The 16,878-nt window shown below is 38.3% G+C and overlaps 3 protein-coding genes across 6 annotated transcripts in view; 1 reads left to right on the top strand and 2 right to left on the bottom strand.

Moving 5' to 3' along the window:
* LOC103861069 (potassium transporter 9) overlaps window positions 1–16,878 on the bottom strand; it is a 645,946-nt gene that overhangs the window by 37,859 nt on the left and 591,209 nt on the right. The gene's annotated exons all lie outside the window — the stretch shown is intronic.
* Window positions 53–16,878, top strand: part of LOC103861267 (probable disease resistance protein RPP1) — a 30,674-nt gene continuing 13,848 nt past the window's right edge. Inside the window, exons 1-4 of one of the 4 annotated variants that reach the window (XM_009138983.3) lie at window positions 78–2,746; window positions 4,396–5,503; window positions 5,625–5,918; window positions 6,040–7,520. In XM_009138983.3, coding sequence (XP_009137231.1) covers window positions 2,070–2,746; window positions 4,396–5,503; window positions 5,625–5,918; window positions 6,040–7,431 — 3,471 coding nt within the window. In that variant the 5' untranslated portion in view covers window positions 78–2,069 and the 3' untranslated portion in view covers window positions 7,432–7,520. Of the gene's footprint in view, window positions 2,747–4,395; window positions 5,504–5,624; window positions 5,919–6,039; window positions 7,521–7,722; window positions 10,703–16,878 lie in introns of those variants that run through there. The other 3 variants (XM_033286831.1, XM_033286832.1, XM_009138981.3) reach the window with 3 other exon arrangements.
* On the bottom strand, window positions 10,719–16,593 carry LOC117132506. Its single transcript, XM_033286829.1, has one exon. The coding sequence runs from the start codon at window positions 15,832–15,834 to the stop codon at window positions 11,179–11,181; it is 4,656 nt and encodes a 1,551-aa protein (XP_033142720.1). The 5' UTR covers window positions 15,835–16,593; the 3' UTR covers window positions 10,719–11,178.

Raw genomic sequence — 16,878 nt, 5'->3', positions numbered from 1 at the left:
AGTTACGATTTTAATAGTGAAATAATAATCTGAAAATATATATATAGAAGAAGATAAAAATACATGTGAAAGTTTGAAACAATCTATTCAATGAAAAAAATATACCGTAAACTTATTATATTATAATATACACAATTTAGAATTAAAAACAAAATATTTATATAAAAATAAATGAAAACAAAAACCCGTGCGGTTGTGCGGATCAAGATCTAGTTTATTATTATTATTGTATCAGGAATTTTAAAAGCTTATAAAATCATTGTAAAACGGTATTAATCATATGTAAAAGTATTAAATATTTATGAAGCTTTATAAATCGGTTATAGAGTAATGTATTAAAATTTATAAATTTGTTTTAAAAGTTTATATATCAATATAAAAAATGTATAATGATAATAAATATTTTAAAACATTTAATGATTTTTAGTGATAAAACCTCTCAACTATTTTTTGAATCGTAAAAAAACCTTCAACTAAGTTTTCAACATTATAAACCCTTAACTTATAAATCGTTAACGTATGTCACCATTCGTTATGATTTTTTAAACAGAGGATAACATATGTTAACGAAATTAAAGTTGATGGTTTATTTCAGAGAATTTTTAGCAAAGAGTTTTTTTAACGATTATTTTTAGTCAGAGGAGTTTAATTACTAGAAAAAGAAAGATATGGTGACAGAGTGAAAAATTGGTGGTGACAAAGGTGTTGATTGTATTTGTATAGATGGAAGTGATTAAAACATGATGACCTTTGATTTGTGTCCGTCAATAATACTAAGAGAACAGAAGCAGAGATCTGAAAGTAGAAGAAGAATAAAAAAAAAAAGTTTACCAGTTGATTGTCAAAGTAGTTTGGCATATATTAAAGAAAATATATATGGGAGGACCTCTCTCTTCTTTCCTCTGTTCTCTCTCTCGTATCCTTCACAGAGGAGAAGAGATGAGGTTTATAATTTTGGTTTTTGTTTTCTGATCTTAGATCAGACTTCCCTTCGGTTTGCCGATATATATATTCCGGTAGCGGATGATAATAAATTTCCGGAGGCCGGATTTTGTTGTGTTTTTTGTTTCTCAAATCAAACCGATGGTCTTCTTTACTCTTCATCATTTATCATCGAGTTTTGGTTTGATTATCTCTATCCTTTCACTTGGTTACATCTAAATCCCGATTGGCTGTTGATTAGATGTCTTATTTCGCTGGTTGAGTTTGATGGTCTCGTTAAGTCACCCTGAAGAGCGGATTCAGTAGATGTTGGCGTTCTAGTAACGGTCCGACGAAGAGTCCTCCTTCAATTCGACTTAAGCTTCCTCGGTGTCTCATACGGTGGACTAAGGCCTCGGAGTCTGGCGTGAAAGGTGATCGGGATTAGAAGTGAGGTTCATCGGAGTCTGGCGTCGAAATGGGTGTTAATGGTGACTTAGCCGGTGGTGCGATGTCGGATTTCTTTCTACACGGAGGCGCGTTCGAAGTTACAAGATCACAGGTGGTTCGGAACGTTGAGGAAGATAGGTTCAGATCACAGGTTAATATCGATCTTGTAATTTAGTGGATAGTGCACCTAAACTTCTGATTTATCTTCTAAGCCCATTGGGCATTTCATTTCAAGGAAATGAATATGTTGACAAAAAAAATATATTGAATATTGTGGTCAATTATTATTGGTTAGTTACTGAATTATAATATATTTTTTGGTCTTCGGGTGCAATTTTCCATACTTTCGTCGGTGACAAACGTTTCGTGTCAGTTACTCAATTATACATACGAATTTTTTTTTATTTTTTTTTTGACTAACGCACGTGTTTTCCACACGTGTTTTTGTTTCATTGGCTACATTTCGTATCTACAAAAATAGACTTGGTCCTCTAGCCACCACACAGATTGGTTATTTTTCCCTTTCATTTGCCATTCTCGCTGTCGCTGCTCCTGCATATGCTTCTTCATATTGTTTTTGAAAATTCAGATTCCATCAAGAAATCAATTTTCCTTTTATCTACTTATTTCTTCAACTCCACTGTTTTGTTTTGTGATATACTAATACTTCATTCCCCAAAAAGAAAAACTTTTCAAAAATGAGATTTCGATCGTTTTTGAAAGAAATTAAGAAACAGAGAAAGATAGTAGAAAAGAGAAAGAAGAGGAAAGCAGATGAGCTTTCAAATCCGATCGCTAAACCAGTGAGAAAGAAAATCCGAGTGCAAAACCAGAGCCAAACTCAAGTCCCATCATCACCTCCGTCTTCTTTGTCTCCACTACCACCTCTGTCTGCTTTGTCTCCTTCATCGGCTCCATCTTCTTCCTCTCACGTCTGGTTACACGATGTCTTTCCGAGCTTCCGTGGGGAAGATGTCCGCAAAAACTTTCTTAGTCACATTAAAAAGGAGTTTAAGAGAAAGACAATCACATTTTTCAACGATAATGGGATCGAGAGAGGAGAGTCCATCGCTCCCGAACTCATACGGGGGATTAGAGGATCTAAGATTGCGATCGTCTTGCTCTCTAAGAACTATGCTTCTTCTAAGTGGTGTCTTGAGGAATTGGTGGAGATTATGAACTGCAGGGAGGAGCTGGGTCAAACTGTGATGGCCATTTTCTATGAAGTTGATCCATCTGATGTAAAGAAGCTGAACGGTGATTTTGGGAAGGTGTTCAGAAAAACTTGTGAGGGTAAATCTAAGGAGGACATTAGGAGGTGGAAACAAGCTTTGGAGAAGGTGGCCACAATAGCTGGTTACCATTCATGCAACTGGTTTGTCCGCTTAACTTTTACTTGCCATCTTTCAAAATATTATATGTACAGAAAAAAATACTCAAAATAAACAACTTTTCAGCTTACTATATACATGCCTGACTATATGACATGATTTGAGAAATGTTCCAAAAATATGACAGAACTAGATGATAATAAGCGGGCATGAGCGGGGTGAACTTTTTATACTAATGTTTGTTCATTAAATGGTTTTAACATTTTGCAACATTACAATCTTTATCGATTGTAAAATGATCAATACAAATGTTGGTAACTTAAATGCATCATCGTTGTTAAAGAGTTAACATATTATAGGTCATTTTAAGAACTTCATCTGTATAAACGGAAATTAAGTTTTGCGGATGACACAAATCACCAAAACTAGATAGATAATATCGATTGTAAAATGACCAAATGGGATTAGGTTTTTTGCTCTCGATTTGTTTGATATTGATTCTCCATAAGTGATTTTATTTTCTACCTCTATTAAATTTGGCTTTCGTTCTCGTTTATGTTTTACTGATATGAGTTTGTTTTTTTTAACTTATTATGTGAATTACATACGTATCAGTTTAAAAAGATAAACATCTTTAAAAATTAGTTCCACTCCAAAAAAATATCTAAGAATCAAATTTTTGAAGAAAATCACCGGCAAACTGTATTCACGGGTTAGTGTTCAAATATAATATATCAAGTTGTTATAGAATATAAGTACACATCCAAAATATAAATGTCAAGACTAAGTTATTTAATTTGAATAAAATAATATATATAATGTTTCCAATATTAAAAATCATTTTGAGTTGAAGAAGTGTATTTATAAGATTGTCATGATCAAATAACATATTAGAAACCACTTATTTAAAAAATAATTTGTATACATAAAAATATATACATTAGAGTAAGCACATAAATCAAAACCAATACCTTTTATTTATTTACAATCATGTTTTTGGTAAATAAATCAAATCAATCATTTTGACATAAATATATATAGTATATTTTGATATAAATATTTATTATTGATACTTCCTACTTATATGATTTTATTAACATTTGTATATTTGTTGTAACAAAAATTTAAATTATTAATCACAAATATTTAATGTGAGATTTTTCAATACAAATTTTAAAATTAAATTATTAATATTTCAATAATTTTTCAATGCAAATTTTGGAATTAACCTATTTTATATTTTTATATAATATGATTCATAATCGTTAATTGTCATATATATGTTAATCATATTATGTAATTTTGTAGTTTTTTTAAGAAAAAATTGAAAATATTCTTTTGTACATTATTAATCAATCTTATAATTAATTTAATAAAAATTATAACATATATGGACCAACTTATTTTTTCTAAAGAATTCTAAGAATCATCATAGTTTTGACACGTGGCTACAAAAACATATTGTAATGCTCCATGATTAATATATAGGGGAAGTTGTGGTGTTTTGAAAATATTAGGATTTCGGTAATAATTTTGGAAAAAAATGTGAATTCTTGTTTTTTTCTAACCACAATATGTGAAAGTTTGTTGATTCAATTGTTTTTATAAAAAAAAACTCTTAAATTTGATCATGTCTGTATCAATTTTGTTTACAATAACTATTTTATTATGTATTCATGTTTTCTCTTTTTAGGGTTGATGAAGCTGCCATGATCGAGGATATATCCACCGATGTTTTTAACAAGCTGAATAATTCTGCACAATCGAGTGATTTCGACAATCTCGTTGGGATGAGTACTCATATGATAAAACTGAAACTGTTGCTACGCCTAGGCTCCAATGAAGTGAGGATGATAGGGATTTGGGGTCCTTCTGGAATTGGTAAGAGCACCATCGCCAGAGTTCTATTCAGCCATTACTCCCGTGAGTTCCAATTTAGTGTCTTTATGGAGAATATTAAAAGACGTTTTCCCAGACCTTACTATGATGAGTACAGTGCGAAACTGCAATTACAAAAAGAGTTCATGTACCAAATAGTCAACCAAGAAGATATGAAGATTCAGCATTTAGGAGTTGTGGAAGACAGGTTAAAAGACAAGAGAGTGCTTGCCATTCTTGATGACGTGGATCATTCGTTGCAAATAGAAGCCATAGCGAAAGAAGCTCGGTGGTTTGGTCCTGGAAGTAGGATAATAATCACAACACAAGATAAAAGTCTTTTAAATGCACGTAGGATTGACGATATCTACGAGGTGGAGTTTCCACCTGACGACGAGGCTCTTGAAATCTTCTGCATGTATGCTTTTGGCCAAAAGTCTCCACATGATGGATTTAAGGAACTTGCTTGGGAAGTTACAAAACTTGCCGGTAATCTCCCTTTGGGACTAAAGGTTATAGGATCTTATTTCGAAGGAAGGCCCAAGCAGGAGTGGGAAGAGGATTTACCAAGGTTAAGAAGTATACTTGATGGAGAAATAGAAAGTATTTTAAAGTTCAGTTACGATGCCCTACGCGTTGATGATCAAGATTTATTTCTTCATTTAGCTTGCTTTTTCAACGATGAAACGCTTGAAATTGTGGAAGGGTGTCTTGAAAAGAATTTTGTTGGTGTGAAAGGTCGTCTCCGTGGTTTAGCTGAGAAAGCTTTCATATCCTTCGAGGGGGGATATACAGAAATCCATGATTTGTTAGCACGTTTTGGTAGAGAGATTGTTCATAAACAATCCATTCGTGAACCTGGGCAGCGCCAGTTTTTGGTTGATGCTGGAGATATATGTCAAGTACTATGTAACGATACACTAGTAAGTTTTTCACATTAGCCGTTCTCTTCCTCCAAAATTTGATAAAATTCATCTTTGCTTATGTATCTTTTTGTTTTTGAACACACAAACTTTGCTTATGTATCTTTGGGTTCTTTTGCAGGGTAGTCGAAATGTTATAGGCATAGATTTGGACTTTTCAGAGTTGGATACGGAGTTGAAGATAAGTGACGGAGTTTTTGAAAGAATGTCCAATGTCCAATTCTTAAGAGTCAAAGACAGGAAGCCATATCCTTACAGCATAGACCCCATGACATGTCTGCCCCGAAATCTAAGAATTTTGCATTGGGATTATTTTCCGCTGACATGTCTGCCTTCTAATTTTAATCCAGAGTTCCTGGTGAAACTAATCTTGACTGAAAGCAACTACCTTGAGAAATTGTGGGAAGGAAATAAAGTAAGTAAAAATAATATTTGTACTTTGTATTACTTATTTTATTCGAATCTATTTAAATGTTTGAATGGACCGTACGTCTTCGTTTATTGATCTTTTTATTCTTCTTTTTTTTTCCGTACAGACGATTAGAAATCTGAAATTGATGAATTTGACGGACTCCGAAAATCTAAACGAGCTTCCTGATCTCTCAACTGCCACTAATCTGCAAACATTGGACCTTTCTGGTTGCTCAAGTCTAACTGAGCTCCCCTTTTCTATTGGAAATGCTATCAATCTCCGGCGTTTGAATCTTAGTCATTGCTCAAGTCTAGTGGAGTTCCCCTCTTCTATGGAAAATGTCACTACTCTCGAGGAATTGCTTCTCACGGGATGCTCACATCTAGCTAAGCTCCCACCTTCCATTGGTAATCTCAAGACGTTGTATCTCGAGAATTGCTCAAGTTTGGTGGCGCTTCCATCTTCTGTTAGAAATTCCTTTAATCTCAAGACTTTTTTTTCTAGTGGTTGCTCAAATCTTGTGGAGCTCCCTTTGTATATTCCCGCCAGTTACCTCAAGAAATTTGAATTGCGAGGATGCTCAAGTCTACGGGAGCTCCCTTCTTCTATTGGGAATATGACTAATCTTGAGGAGTTGTATCTCGGTGGATGCTCAAGTCTTGTTGAGCTCCCTTCTTCCATTGGGAATATGACTAATCTCAGGAAGCTGTCTCTTAATCTATGCTCAAACCTAACGGCCCTTCCCATCAATATCAGCATGAAATCTCTTGATGAACTTGTTCTCACTGACTGCTCTTCATTGAAAATCTTTCCCGAGATTTCCACAAACATCAGCGTTCTAAAGCTCGCTGGAACTGCAATAGAAGAATTGCCTCCATCAATCATGTCATGGCCTCGTCTTCGTGAACTTGTAATCAAGGGATGCACGAAGCTGGTGTCTCTTCCGCAGCTTCCGGACTCCTTAGAATTCCTAGACGCAGACAATTGTGGGTCCCTCGAAAAACTCGATTGCTCTTTTAACAAGAAAAAGTTTAACGCGCTCAGATTTGTTAACTGCTTTAAACTGAATCAAGAAGGAAGAGACCTTATCATCAACACATGGACAAGAGACTTTGCAACTTTGCCCGGAGAAACAGTGCCTACATATTTCACGTACCAAGCCACCGGGAGTTCCCTGTCAATGAATTGGAATGGATTAGATACACACTACTTTCCTACATCCTTGAGATTTAGAGTTTGCCTCTTGCTGGTCTATAAGGGTGATGCTGGTTATGGGCGCTGCCCTGAAATATCTTGTTGCATCAATGACAAACTCAATGGTGTTAAACCAGCTGGTTATTCTTCTTATAGATTGGGTGCATTCTCTCCAACTTTAGGGGAGCATCTGTTCATATTCGAAATTGAAGGAACTGTGAGTGCCCCCGAGTTAGTCTTTGAGTTCGGAAACAACAACAACAAATGGGAGATTAAAGAATGCGGAATACATCATTTGGAAACCTTGGCTCCCTCATGTTAATGGAAGCTGTGAAAAACAAATCACATTTTCACTAATAACTTCTTTTTGAGAAAACCTTACTTACAAGTTGATGTGCATCTTTTGCTCTATTTTCTCTATTTGTATGCATATGTCGGGTTTGACTACAAATGTGTCGGCATATATATTCATGCCTTGCTTCATCTCCCGTAATGCCAATACTCTCGTTCACGGCTGACTCTTAACTCATCCATTGTGATAAACCTGTGTAAGCCAGTTCCATCTTCGCTAAGTATATTTTCTCAGTTCCACTTGAAAAAACTTACCCGCTGCTGTCTTTGTCTATGTGTTGGAAGGCTTTGAATAAGTGATCATCTTGATCCAGTCTGTATCTATGCAACGTCCCTGAGATAAGCCTGAAAATATAAAAAAGGCTTCTCAATCATTTTTAAGATGACTATGGAAGCGTGGAAAGAAATGACAGTACTAACAGCTTCCATGAGCAGTTTTACTTCAGCTTCAGAGAGATTAGAACCAGTCCGGTGTTAAGTTCTTCTTGAGTTAATGTCGTTATCCATATTACGCAAACATGGTTTTAAGACCTTTAGTTTCCTCTTCCGATAGACTCTCTGCAATAATCTGCTATACAAAATCAGAAACACAAGCAATGATCAGAGAGGCAAAACAGAAGAGAATGCTTACTTCCACAAGAGAAGTTTGTAGTTTTTCTTACCTTTGGAGCTAGCTTCTTAAGCTTGCTCATTGCTCAGAATTGCCTCATCAGAGATAACGCAGCACTATCAATAGGATTGTCTGAGGCTTCTTCACCCCCTCTGATCCAAGGATGTTCTGTGAAGACATTAGAAAGCATGCTGATTACACAACCACACTTAATGTTTTGTTTTAAAAAGAGACTAAGTGGACTTTACAACAATTACATTACAGATTCACAAACCATATAAACTACAGAGATAAATAAATAAAACAATCAAAGAATATGTTAGCTTTATATTACCTTACCAAAAAGGAGGTACACCACAAAGCAAGATGTATAGAATAACCCCTGAACTCCAGATGCTGATCTACTTCTTGTAGCTTCGTCTTAATACTTCAGGAGCAACATAGAAAGCACTCCTTACAACATCCCTGTACACTTTTTCCGTAAGCATAAAACACACCAGATTATCAATTAAAAGGGCATAACTTGACAACGTAACTGTGTATCAAGCAGACAATTACCCACACTAAAACTTGCAAAGCCTCTGTTTTGAAGCAGACCACTATGTACTAAATGAGATCAGATTCATAAACTCCAAGCATTCATTAGAATCTTAACAAAATCAGAAGACACATATTTGATTACACACCTCACCTTCTTCTATGAACACAGACAATCCAAAGTCAGTAGCTTTGAGCACAGCATCCTCATCTTTACTAGTAGCGAGCACAGTAAAAAGAAAAAGTTTCATACGCTCCGCTTTGTTAACTGCTTTAAACTGAATCAAGAAGCAAGAGATTATCATCAACACATCGATAGGAAACCTGGCAGTTTTTTCCCGGAGAATCAGTGCCTGCATATTTCAATTATAAGCCTGACGTTGAGGCTTGTGACTGGAGGGAGATGAAAATCTCTTGTTGCATCAAGGACAAACCGAATGTTGTTAAATCTACACATTCAACTTTATGGTTCGAATTCTATCCAACTTCAAAGGAGCATCTGGTCGTATTCGAATTTGAAGAAGTATAAAATGGAAGATTGAAGAATGCGGGCTACGTCCTCTGAAATCTCATTTTCATTAGTTACTGTTTTTAAATCCTTAATTTTCAATTGATGTGCATTTTTTTCTGTATTAATTAGTGTAAGATTATCATTGTGTGATATTGAGTTTGAACAAAAATGTGTAGCCAAATATATGTTTATAAGAGTATGTGCATCATATAAATTATTCATTCCTTCTATACCTTGAATATCAAGCAAACAATTGTTAACAAAACAGAAAACAAATAAAAATGTCTGCAATCTGTCCCAAGTCAGTTAAATGAAGTTCCCATTCACCATAACCTACTTTTTCTAAAGTTCTACACACGATCAAAGTTTCCATTCACCATCATCTGTGCTAAAACATATAATGAGATCAGATTCTTAAGTTATAAACTATTGTATGATCATAATCTTAAGAAATCTAAAACATTTGTTTATATTTAAATGATAAAGCAGAAGAAGAAAGCTGATTGCAGATACTTTACTAAACCTACTTTCTTGTCAATAGAGTTGAAGCCCAGGAGGAAACTTCCAGAGAAGATTAATCTCTTCGCTGTAAAATTTCAAGTGTGAACTCATTAATATTGATGTAGAGACACTGATTTCAATCACTACTTCCTTGAAGTTGCTTCAGCTCTTCCTTGCCTTTTCCTCCTTAGCATAGGATGCCCCCAACGCACTGTTCCCACTACAAAGAATGGTGGAGCCATGCATTACCTTTCAACTTTAGGCACAGTGATTTTTATCTGTGAATCTTTTTTCACCACAAAGTCTCTCTCAGTCAACGGAGTCAACTTTTCATGTAGCTTTGTTCAATTATACAAAAAGCATCTTTGTTTCACTCTTTGCTCCACAATCTGTAGCAAGCTCATTGATCCTTTTCCCCACCTCACAAATGGATTTCTCTCTTTTCCTTACCATCGTTGCTGCTGCAATAGGTTTCTTCGTGATTCGAAGATTCAGATTCAATCCAGAAAACAATGAAATCGATACTTCGTCTTTGTCTCCATCATCACCACCATCTTCTTTATCTTCTAGGTCTTTGTCTACTTCATCAACTCCATCTGCTTTGTCTCCTTCATCGGCTTCTCCATCTTCTTCCTCTCATGTCTGGATGTACGATGTCTTTCCGAGCTTCCGTGGGGAAGATGTTCGAAGAGACGTTCTAAGTCACATTCTAAAAGAGTTTACAAGAAAGGGAATCACACCATTCAATGATAATGGGATCAAGAGAGGAGAATCCATCGGTCCCAAACTCATACAGGGGATTAGAGAATCTAAGATCGCCATCATCTTGCTCTCGAGGAACTACGCTTCTTCAACATGGTGTCTTGAGGAGTTGGTGGAGATTATGAAGTGCAGGGAAGAATTGGGTCAAACTGTGATGGCCATTTTCTACAAAGTAGATCCATCTGATGTAAAGAAGCTGACCGGTGATTTCGGGAGTGTTTTCAGAAAAACTTGTGAGGGTAAAGGTGAGGAGGACATTGGAAGATGGAAACAAGCTTTGGAGAAGGTGGCCACAATCGCTGGATACCATTCCTACAACTGGTTAGTCCGTTAGTCCAAAATATAATATTTACAGTCAAGTCACACAATTTAGGTGGACGGAAAGACCATTAAAGTCTACTGAGTCTCTCCTAAATTTTTTAGAAACAAAATGTGAATTTTTTTTGAGAAAATTGCAAAAATAGAATAAAAAAACCAGGTTGTTGTCCCTTTGGTATAAAACTAGTTTTGTCCATTTTTTCTCCTTTTTACCCTTTGTATTTCTGAAAACTAATGAAATAAATAATTTTGAGAATCAAAAAAATTATTAAAAATATAAAAAATTAATAAAACATCTATATACACAAGTTGGTAATTTTGTTTTGTTCAAAAACTTGGTAAATAAGATTTTTAAGATACGTTCTACTAAAAATAGAATGCGTCTTCAACATAAAATAGTATAGTAGAAAACAATTTCTAAAATAAACACGTTCATCTACTTCTTTTTTTTTTTTGACATCGAAAGCTCCATATTTTTATTACGATGATTCCAACCAAGTGGTGTCGAGCACCAGCCAAGTTGGGACCTCAGGAAGTACATGGGAAAAACAAAAGCCGCGAGACCGAGCACCTTTCGCAAGGCAATCGGCTCGGATATTCTTTAAACGTGAAACAAAAGAGATGGAGCAATATTGGAACATAGAACGTAGATTAAGAAACTCATCAAACTCTGCCATAAGACTTGGCCATTCTTCTTCTTCCTCAATCAGCCTAACCAGCTGCAAGCAGTCTGATTCAAAAGCCATCGAGACGTGACCGAGAGATAGCGAAGACTTCATAGCCCACAGCAAAGTTGCGAACTCTGCATGTAGGGGAGACAACACACGGTTACTAGCAATTGAACCGAACATTGTGCTCCCATCTTCATTCTCCATCACGAACCCACCACCGTAGCGGGCGTCATCTTCCTTCCATGATGCGTCTATCCTGCAAAAAGGCCTCCGTGAAGGTGTAAATTGCGGCTCCGGGATCATCAAGCTTACATTCACCTCTGGTGCTTCCGGGATAATTTGCGCCACACACCAGCTAGTCGTTTCTGAAGCTGCAGACTGCAGCACCTCCAATGGCGAGATATCCTTGTTACTAAAGACCTTCTCATTTCGAGCTTTCCATAGGAACCAGAGGATCCAAGGGATCCGAGCTTTGCACTCCTCTGTGCTATGTCGTTTGTGGATCCTGTTGAGTAGGAAGTCAAAGTTTCCGTATATGGAGGAGCTCGGGAACTCTCCCGGAATGGTGGAAAGTGCCGCAAGGGACCAGGTATGGGTGGCCATATGACATTCAAATAGCATATGGTTTATAGTCTCTTCATGTTGCCCGCATCTTGGACATGTCCGATCAGGGTGACAGTGCCGGTCAGCCAAACGACTGCAGACGGGAACACAATTAGTCAGGGCCTGCCACATGAAGTGTTTTATTTTTGGCACAGTTTTACTCGCCCACACCTGTTGAATTAAGCCAGAAATGCTCGGTTCTGAGCAATAATCAGTAGGAAGTTCCTCTGTCAGTCTACACATCTCATCATATCCAGTTTTGACGGAGTACATTCCGGATTTCGTATGAACCCAGCAGTAGCTATCTACCCTGAAGGCTTTACTAATCCGCAGGCTACATATCAATGGGATATCTTCTGGGGCGATCAAAGTTTTCAACAGATCCAAGTTCCAATTCTTGGAGTTTCGATCGATAAGCTCATGGACGAGTAAATTTGGTTTTTGGATCGGGTTTACCCCAGTAGGCGGACGTGGGGGGCTTGTGGGGAGCCATGACTCGTCCCAGACTCTAGTATTATAGCCAGAGCCTATTGCCTTTCTCAGTCCCGACTTCAGGAGGGGTTTTGCTGCCATCAAACTGCGCCATACGTAAGATGGTGAACTTGCTTTCTCGACATCAATCGGATTTGTATTGCGATAATATCTTCCTTTCAGGACTTTAGCCAATAGGGACGTCGGGTATTGTACAAGGCGCCACAGTTGCTTGGCCAGCAGGGCAATGTTGAAATTCTTTAAATCTCGAAATCCCAAGCCTCCCTTATCCTTCGGTACGCAGATTTTATTCCATGCGATCCAGTGTAGGCCGCCATTCTTTTGCTTGGTACTCCACCAGAACCTTGCGATGGCACTAGACATTTTTTTAATAATGTCTTGAGGAAGTAGGAAACATGACATAACATAGGAGGGAAGTGCCTGTGCCACCGATTTGATCAAAACCTCCTTTCCGCCTTTTGAAAGAAGTTTCGCAGACCAAGAGTTCAGACGCTCCAAAAGGCGTTCCTGTATAAAAGCAAATACTTGTCTCTTGGATCCACATATCTTCTCCGGTAGTCCCAGATAGATGCCCATCCCTCCCTCGCGAGATATACCCAGAGCTTCTTTTATTTCAGTTTTGAGTTCCGTTGGGACCTTGCTGCCGAAGAAAACGGAAGATTTGGCGGCGTTCAACTGTTGTCCTGATGCTCTCCCGTATTCACTAATGATCTTCATGAGTTCCCGGCATTGTTGAGGTTCTGCTTTACAGAAGAAGAGGCTGTCATCGGCAAACAGGAGATGCGAGACAGGAGGGCTGTCTCTCGCGATTTTTAGGCCGGTGAGTCTGCCCTCTCTTTCTGCTCCATGTATTTGGGATATAAGCGCCTCTGTCAGGATAATGAACAGGAATGGAGATAATGGGTCACCCTGTCGGATACCTCTGGTTGGGATTATGTTACCTTTTGGCTCTCCATTGATGAGTACATTGTATGATACTGAAGAAATGCAAACATGTATCCAGGAGATCCATCGCTCACAAAATCCCAGTTTGCGCATAAGTGCTTCTAAGAATGTCCATTCCACCCTATCATAGGCTTTACTCATATCGGTTTTGATGGCGACAAATTTAGTCTTGCAGCTTTGGTTAGTCCGTAGAGCATGGAACACTTCTTGGGCGACTAGGATATTATCTGTGATGAGTCGCTTAGCCACAAAGGCCGATTGGGTCTCCGAAATCAAAGTCGGGAGGAATCGCTTAAGTCGATTACTGAGGATCTTCGACACGATTTTATAGCTTACGTTACACAAGCTTATGGGACGAAACTCCGTCATCTCGCATGGTCTATCTGTCTTTGGGATAAGGCAGATGTTTGTTTGGTTCAGTCGCGCATCGAGTGTCTCTGACGAGAAGAAGTCTTTCACCGTACGGAAGATCTCCCCTGCGGTGATTCCCCAGAATGTTTGATAGAACAAGCTCGTCATCCCATCAGGGCCAGGTGCCTTCTCCGGGTTGATATCGAACAGAGCTTTTTTAATTTCCGCATCTGATGGGGCACTTGTAAGCGTCTCATTACATCGTGTAGTAACTTTCTCGGTAACAAACCGGAGGGCTTCATCAAAATTTTCCGGGTTTGATGTGGTAAAGAGAACTTGGAAGTATTCCGCTGCAACCCGTTCTATATCCTCTTCACATTCCGCCCATCCTCCCTGGGGGTTCTTAAGCTTGGAAAGCCTGTTCCTAGCGCGACGCTGTTTCGTTTTGGCATGGAAGAATTTGGTATTCCTATCGCCTTCCCTCAGCCAGTTAGCTCGACTCTTTTGCTTCCAATACAACTCTTCGTCCCGGAAAGCCGCGCATAGATCCCATTTGAGCTGTAGAATCGCGTCGTTTGAGATAGCATCATTCAGTTGAGCCTTCTCGAGTTTATCTTTGATCTCTTCAATTCGTATGCACGAATTTGATGGGTTCAGGCGTTTCCAGTGCGAGATTGCCTTGCGGCATTTGGCTATACGCTCATACAGATCAGGCGGGTGCAGATTGCCGGGGACGTTCCATCCTTGTAGAATCGTTTCTCTAAGGCCATGCTTACCAATCCACCGTTTGTCGAACTTGAAACCGCGGCGAATCCTTCCTTGTTTGGAGAGAAAGCGAGTTAGGATTGGGCGGTGGTCAGAACCCCATATAGCGGAGCTTCGGCGTTCCCCATTGTGGTGTGATGCTAAATGGGTACGGGGTCTCCATTCTCTTTGGTACGAGCTCGTACGAGACCTATGGTCCCTTGATCCGTTGCGCACTCTAGCATTATGGTTCAAAGAGGGGTAAAGTCGTGGCATTGAGCCAGAATCTCGGGGTTCTTGAGGCTGTTCGATCCTATTCCAGACATCCGTACGTCGGTCAGCATCTCTACCCGAATCACGGGGGTAATGACGATCAGAACTCTTTTTCGAGGCTCCGTAAAAAGAGTTAGGGTGATCTTTCGGACCATGGTAGGCATGACGTTGTCTCTTTTCCTCTCTCTCTTCTTCCATCCTTGATCTCAGTGGCAGGTTTGATCGTACGATACGATCATTGGGGGGTGATCTCAGCCGCTTTGTTCTATTCTCATTTGCTCCCCTCGGATACTCGAGCTGAAGATTCTTTTCATTGTTGATATTCTGATCAAGACGTTGAAGTCTCCTGTGTTCACGTTCTTTCTCCGTTAGTAACGGACACGAGTTCTCATCATGAGAGATATGTTTACAGTTGAAGCAATATCGATGTAGACCATCATACACAAAAGTTACCCTCCCTATATCACCATTGGGAAAACCAACTCTCCTTTCAAATTGTAAGGGGTTATCCACGTTGATGGAAACTTGGATTTTTGCTCGTTTTGAATCCAGTGTAAGTTTTTTTCCCAGGGCCTTGGCAATCTCTGAGAAAGTACCATCATTCCAGAAGTGAACTGGAACACCCATAACACTAATCCAAAAAGGAATCGAGTTAGGGAAGTCGTCCCGTGTAAAGGGTTCCCATCGCTCCAATGCAAAGCTCCATTGATTAAAATGACATGGCCTCTTGTTTAAAACCGAATGGAGGTCATGTTCATTCTCAAAGTCAAATTGGAAGCGTCCATTCCCGAGATTCGTTCCTCGGACTCTGCCCTCCACGTTCCAGATTCGTGGCTTTGGGAGCAGATTGATCAAAGCATCAATGCTCCTACTCTTCAGTTGAAAGACGCGTCCGATGAGGGTCAGCTTCAAACGCTCCGCCGCCGCCTCCAGGTCACATTCAGGAAGTTTTATGATTTCATCATCTTCAATATCGAGACGGCGGATGGCATGGGATGTGCTGGAGCCGGGTCTCTGGCTTCCATGTGTCGAGATCAGATCTCTACGGTTCGACATGATCAGTCAAATACAAAACTTAGCAAGGGCTAGAGATCTCCTTGGTTTACCACAAGGAGAGTAATCCAAAAGACTAAGAGAATACAGATCTTAGCAAAGGCTAGAAAGAATAGTCGTAACTTCAAGCAATATAGTAAAACGTGATTGGCACGTAAAGACACGGACTCTTTCGGGGCTCACAGAAACCAGCTCTATCCAAGGGAAACAGGTTATCCTTGTATAGTAGGCCTAGGACTCAAGAGCCAACGGGAGAGATTCGTCGTTTATCTTCGGTAGTCTCCTAGATCTGAACGTCGCCTCGCTCGTCGCCTAAAACCCTAGCCGCTCCCATTATGTCCTAATGTTCATCTACTTCTTTTAGAACGTCCATTTTACTATTTACTAAATTTCTAAAAAAGAGGAATGTGCATTCTACTAATCGTAAAGGTATCCACTTTCCTTCCGAATGCATTTTCTACGTTTATAAAGTATTCTAAATTTTAGGGAATGTGTTTTCTACAATGTACTCTTACGTCTACTCAAAGTAGAAAATGTATTCAAAATTTTTATCATTCTTCTAAACTTTTAGAAGTCGCCTTCTACGGATAAGAATACCTGATTTTTTGCGAAAATTAATGAAATTTCAGTTAAGGAAATATTATAAAAATCTCCTAAAAATATTATAACTTCCTAAAACGTGTTATGGTCGATTTTACTTGAAAAAATTAAAGAAAAAATGATTCTCCCTTCTCTTCTTCATCAATCTATGGTTTTTCCATAGTTTTTCTTTTGATTCTTCTCACAAACTCTTGTTCTCTATGATGCATATCTATACCATTTTTTTTTTCGATTGCCTTTCAAATTTTTTTTCATTTTTTCCATTAACTTCTTTTTTAAATTCAAATTAACTTTTAAATTGTGTTTAATTAGATTAAATATAGGGATAGTTTTGGGATTATGAGAAAAATTATACTATTGAGACAACTTCATGTTGGTTTTATACCAAGGGGACAACAACCTTGTTTTTTTGTTCTCTTTTAGCAATTTTCCCATTTTTTTTTAGGG

This window comes from Brassica rapa, chromosome A03 (assembly GCF_000309985.2).
Source record: "Brassica rapa cultivar Chiifu-401-42 chromosome A03, CAAS_Brap_v3.01, whole genome shotgun sequence".
Classification (NCBI taxonomy): Eukaryota; Viridiplantae; Streptophyta; class Magnoliopsida; order Brassicales; family Brassicaceae; genus Brassica; species Brassica rapa.
Note: the sequence above shows the minus strand (reverse complement) of the source record. Positions and strands in the feature narration are given on the sequence as shown.

Excerpts from the sequence above, each read along its gene's own strand:
- LOC117132506 (XM_033286829.1), bottom strand. The coding sequence starts at position 15,834 with ATGTCGAACCGTAGAGATCTGATCTCGACACATGGAAGCCAGAGACCC.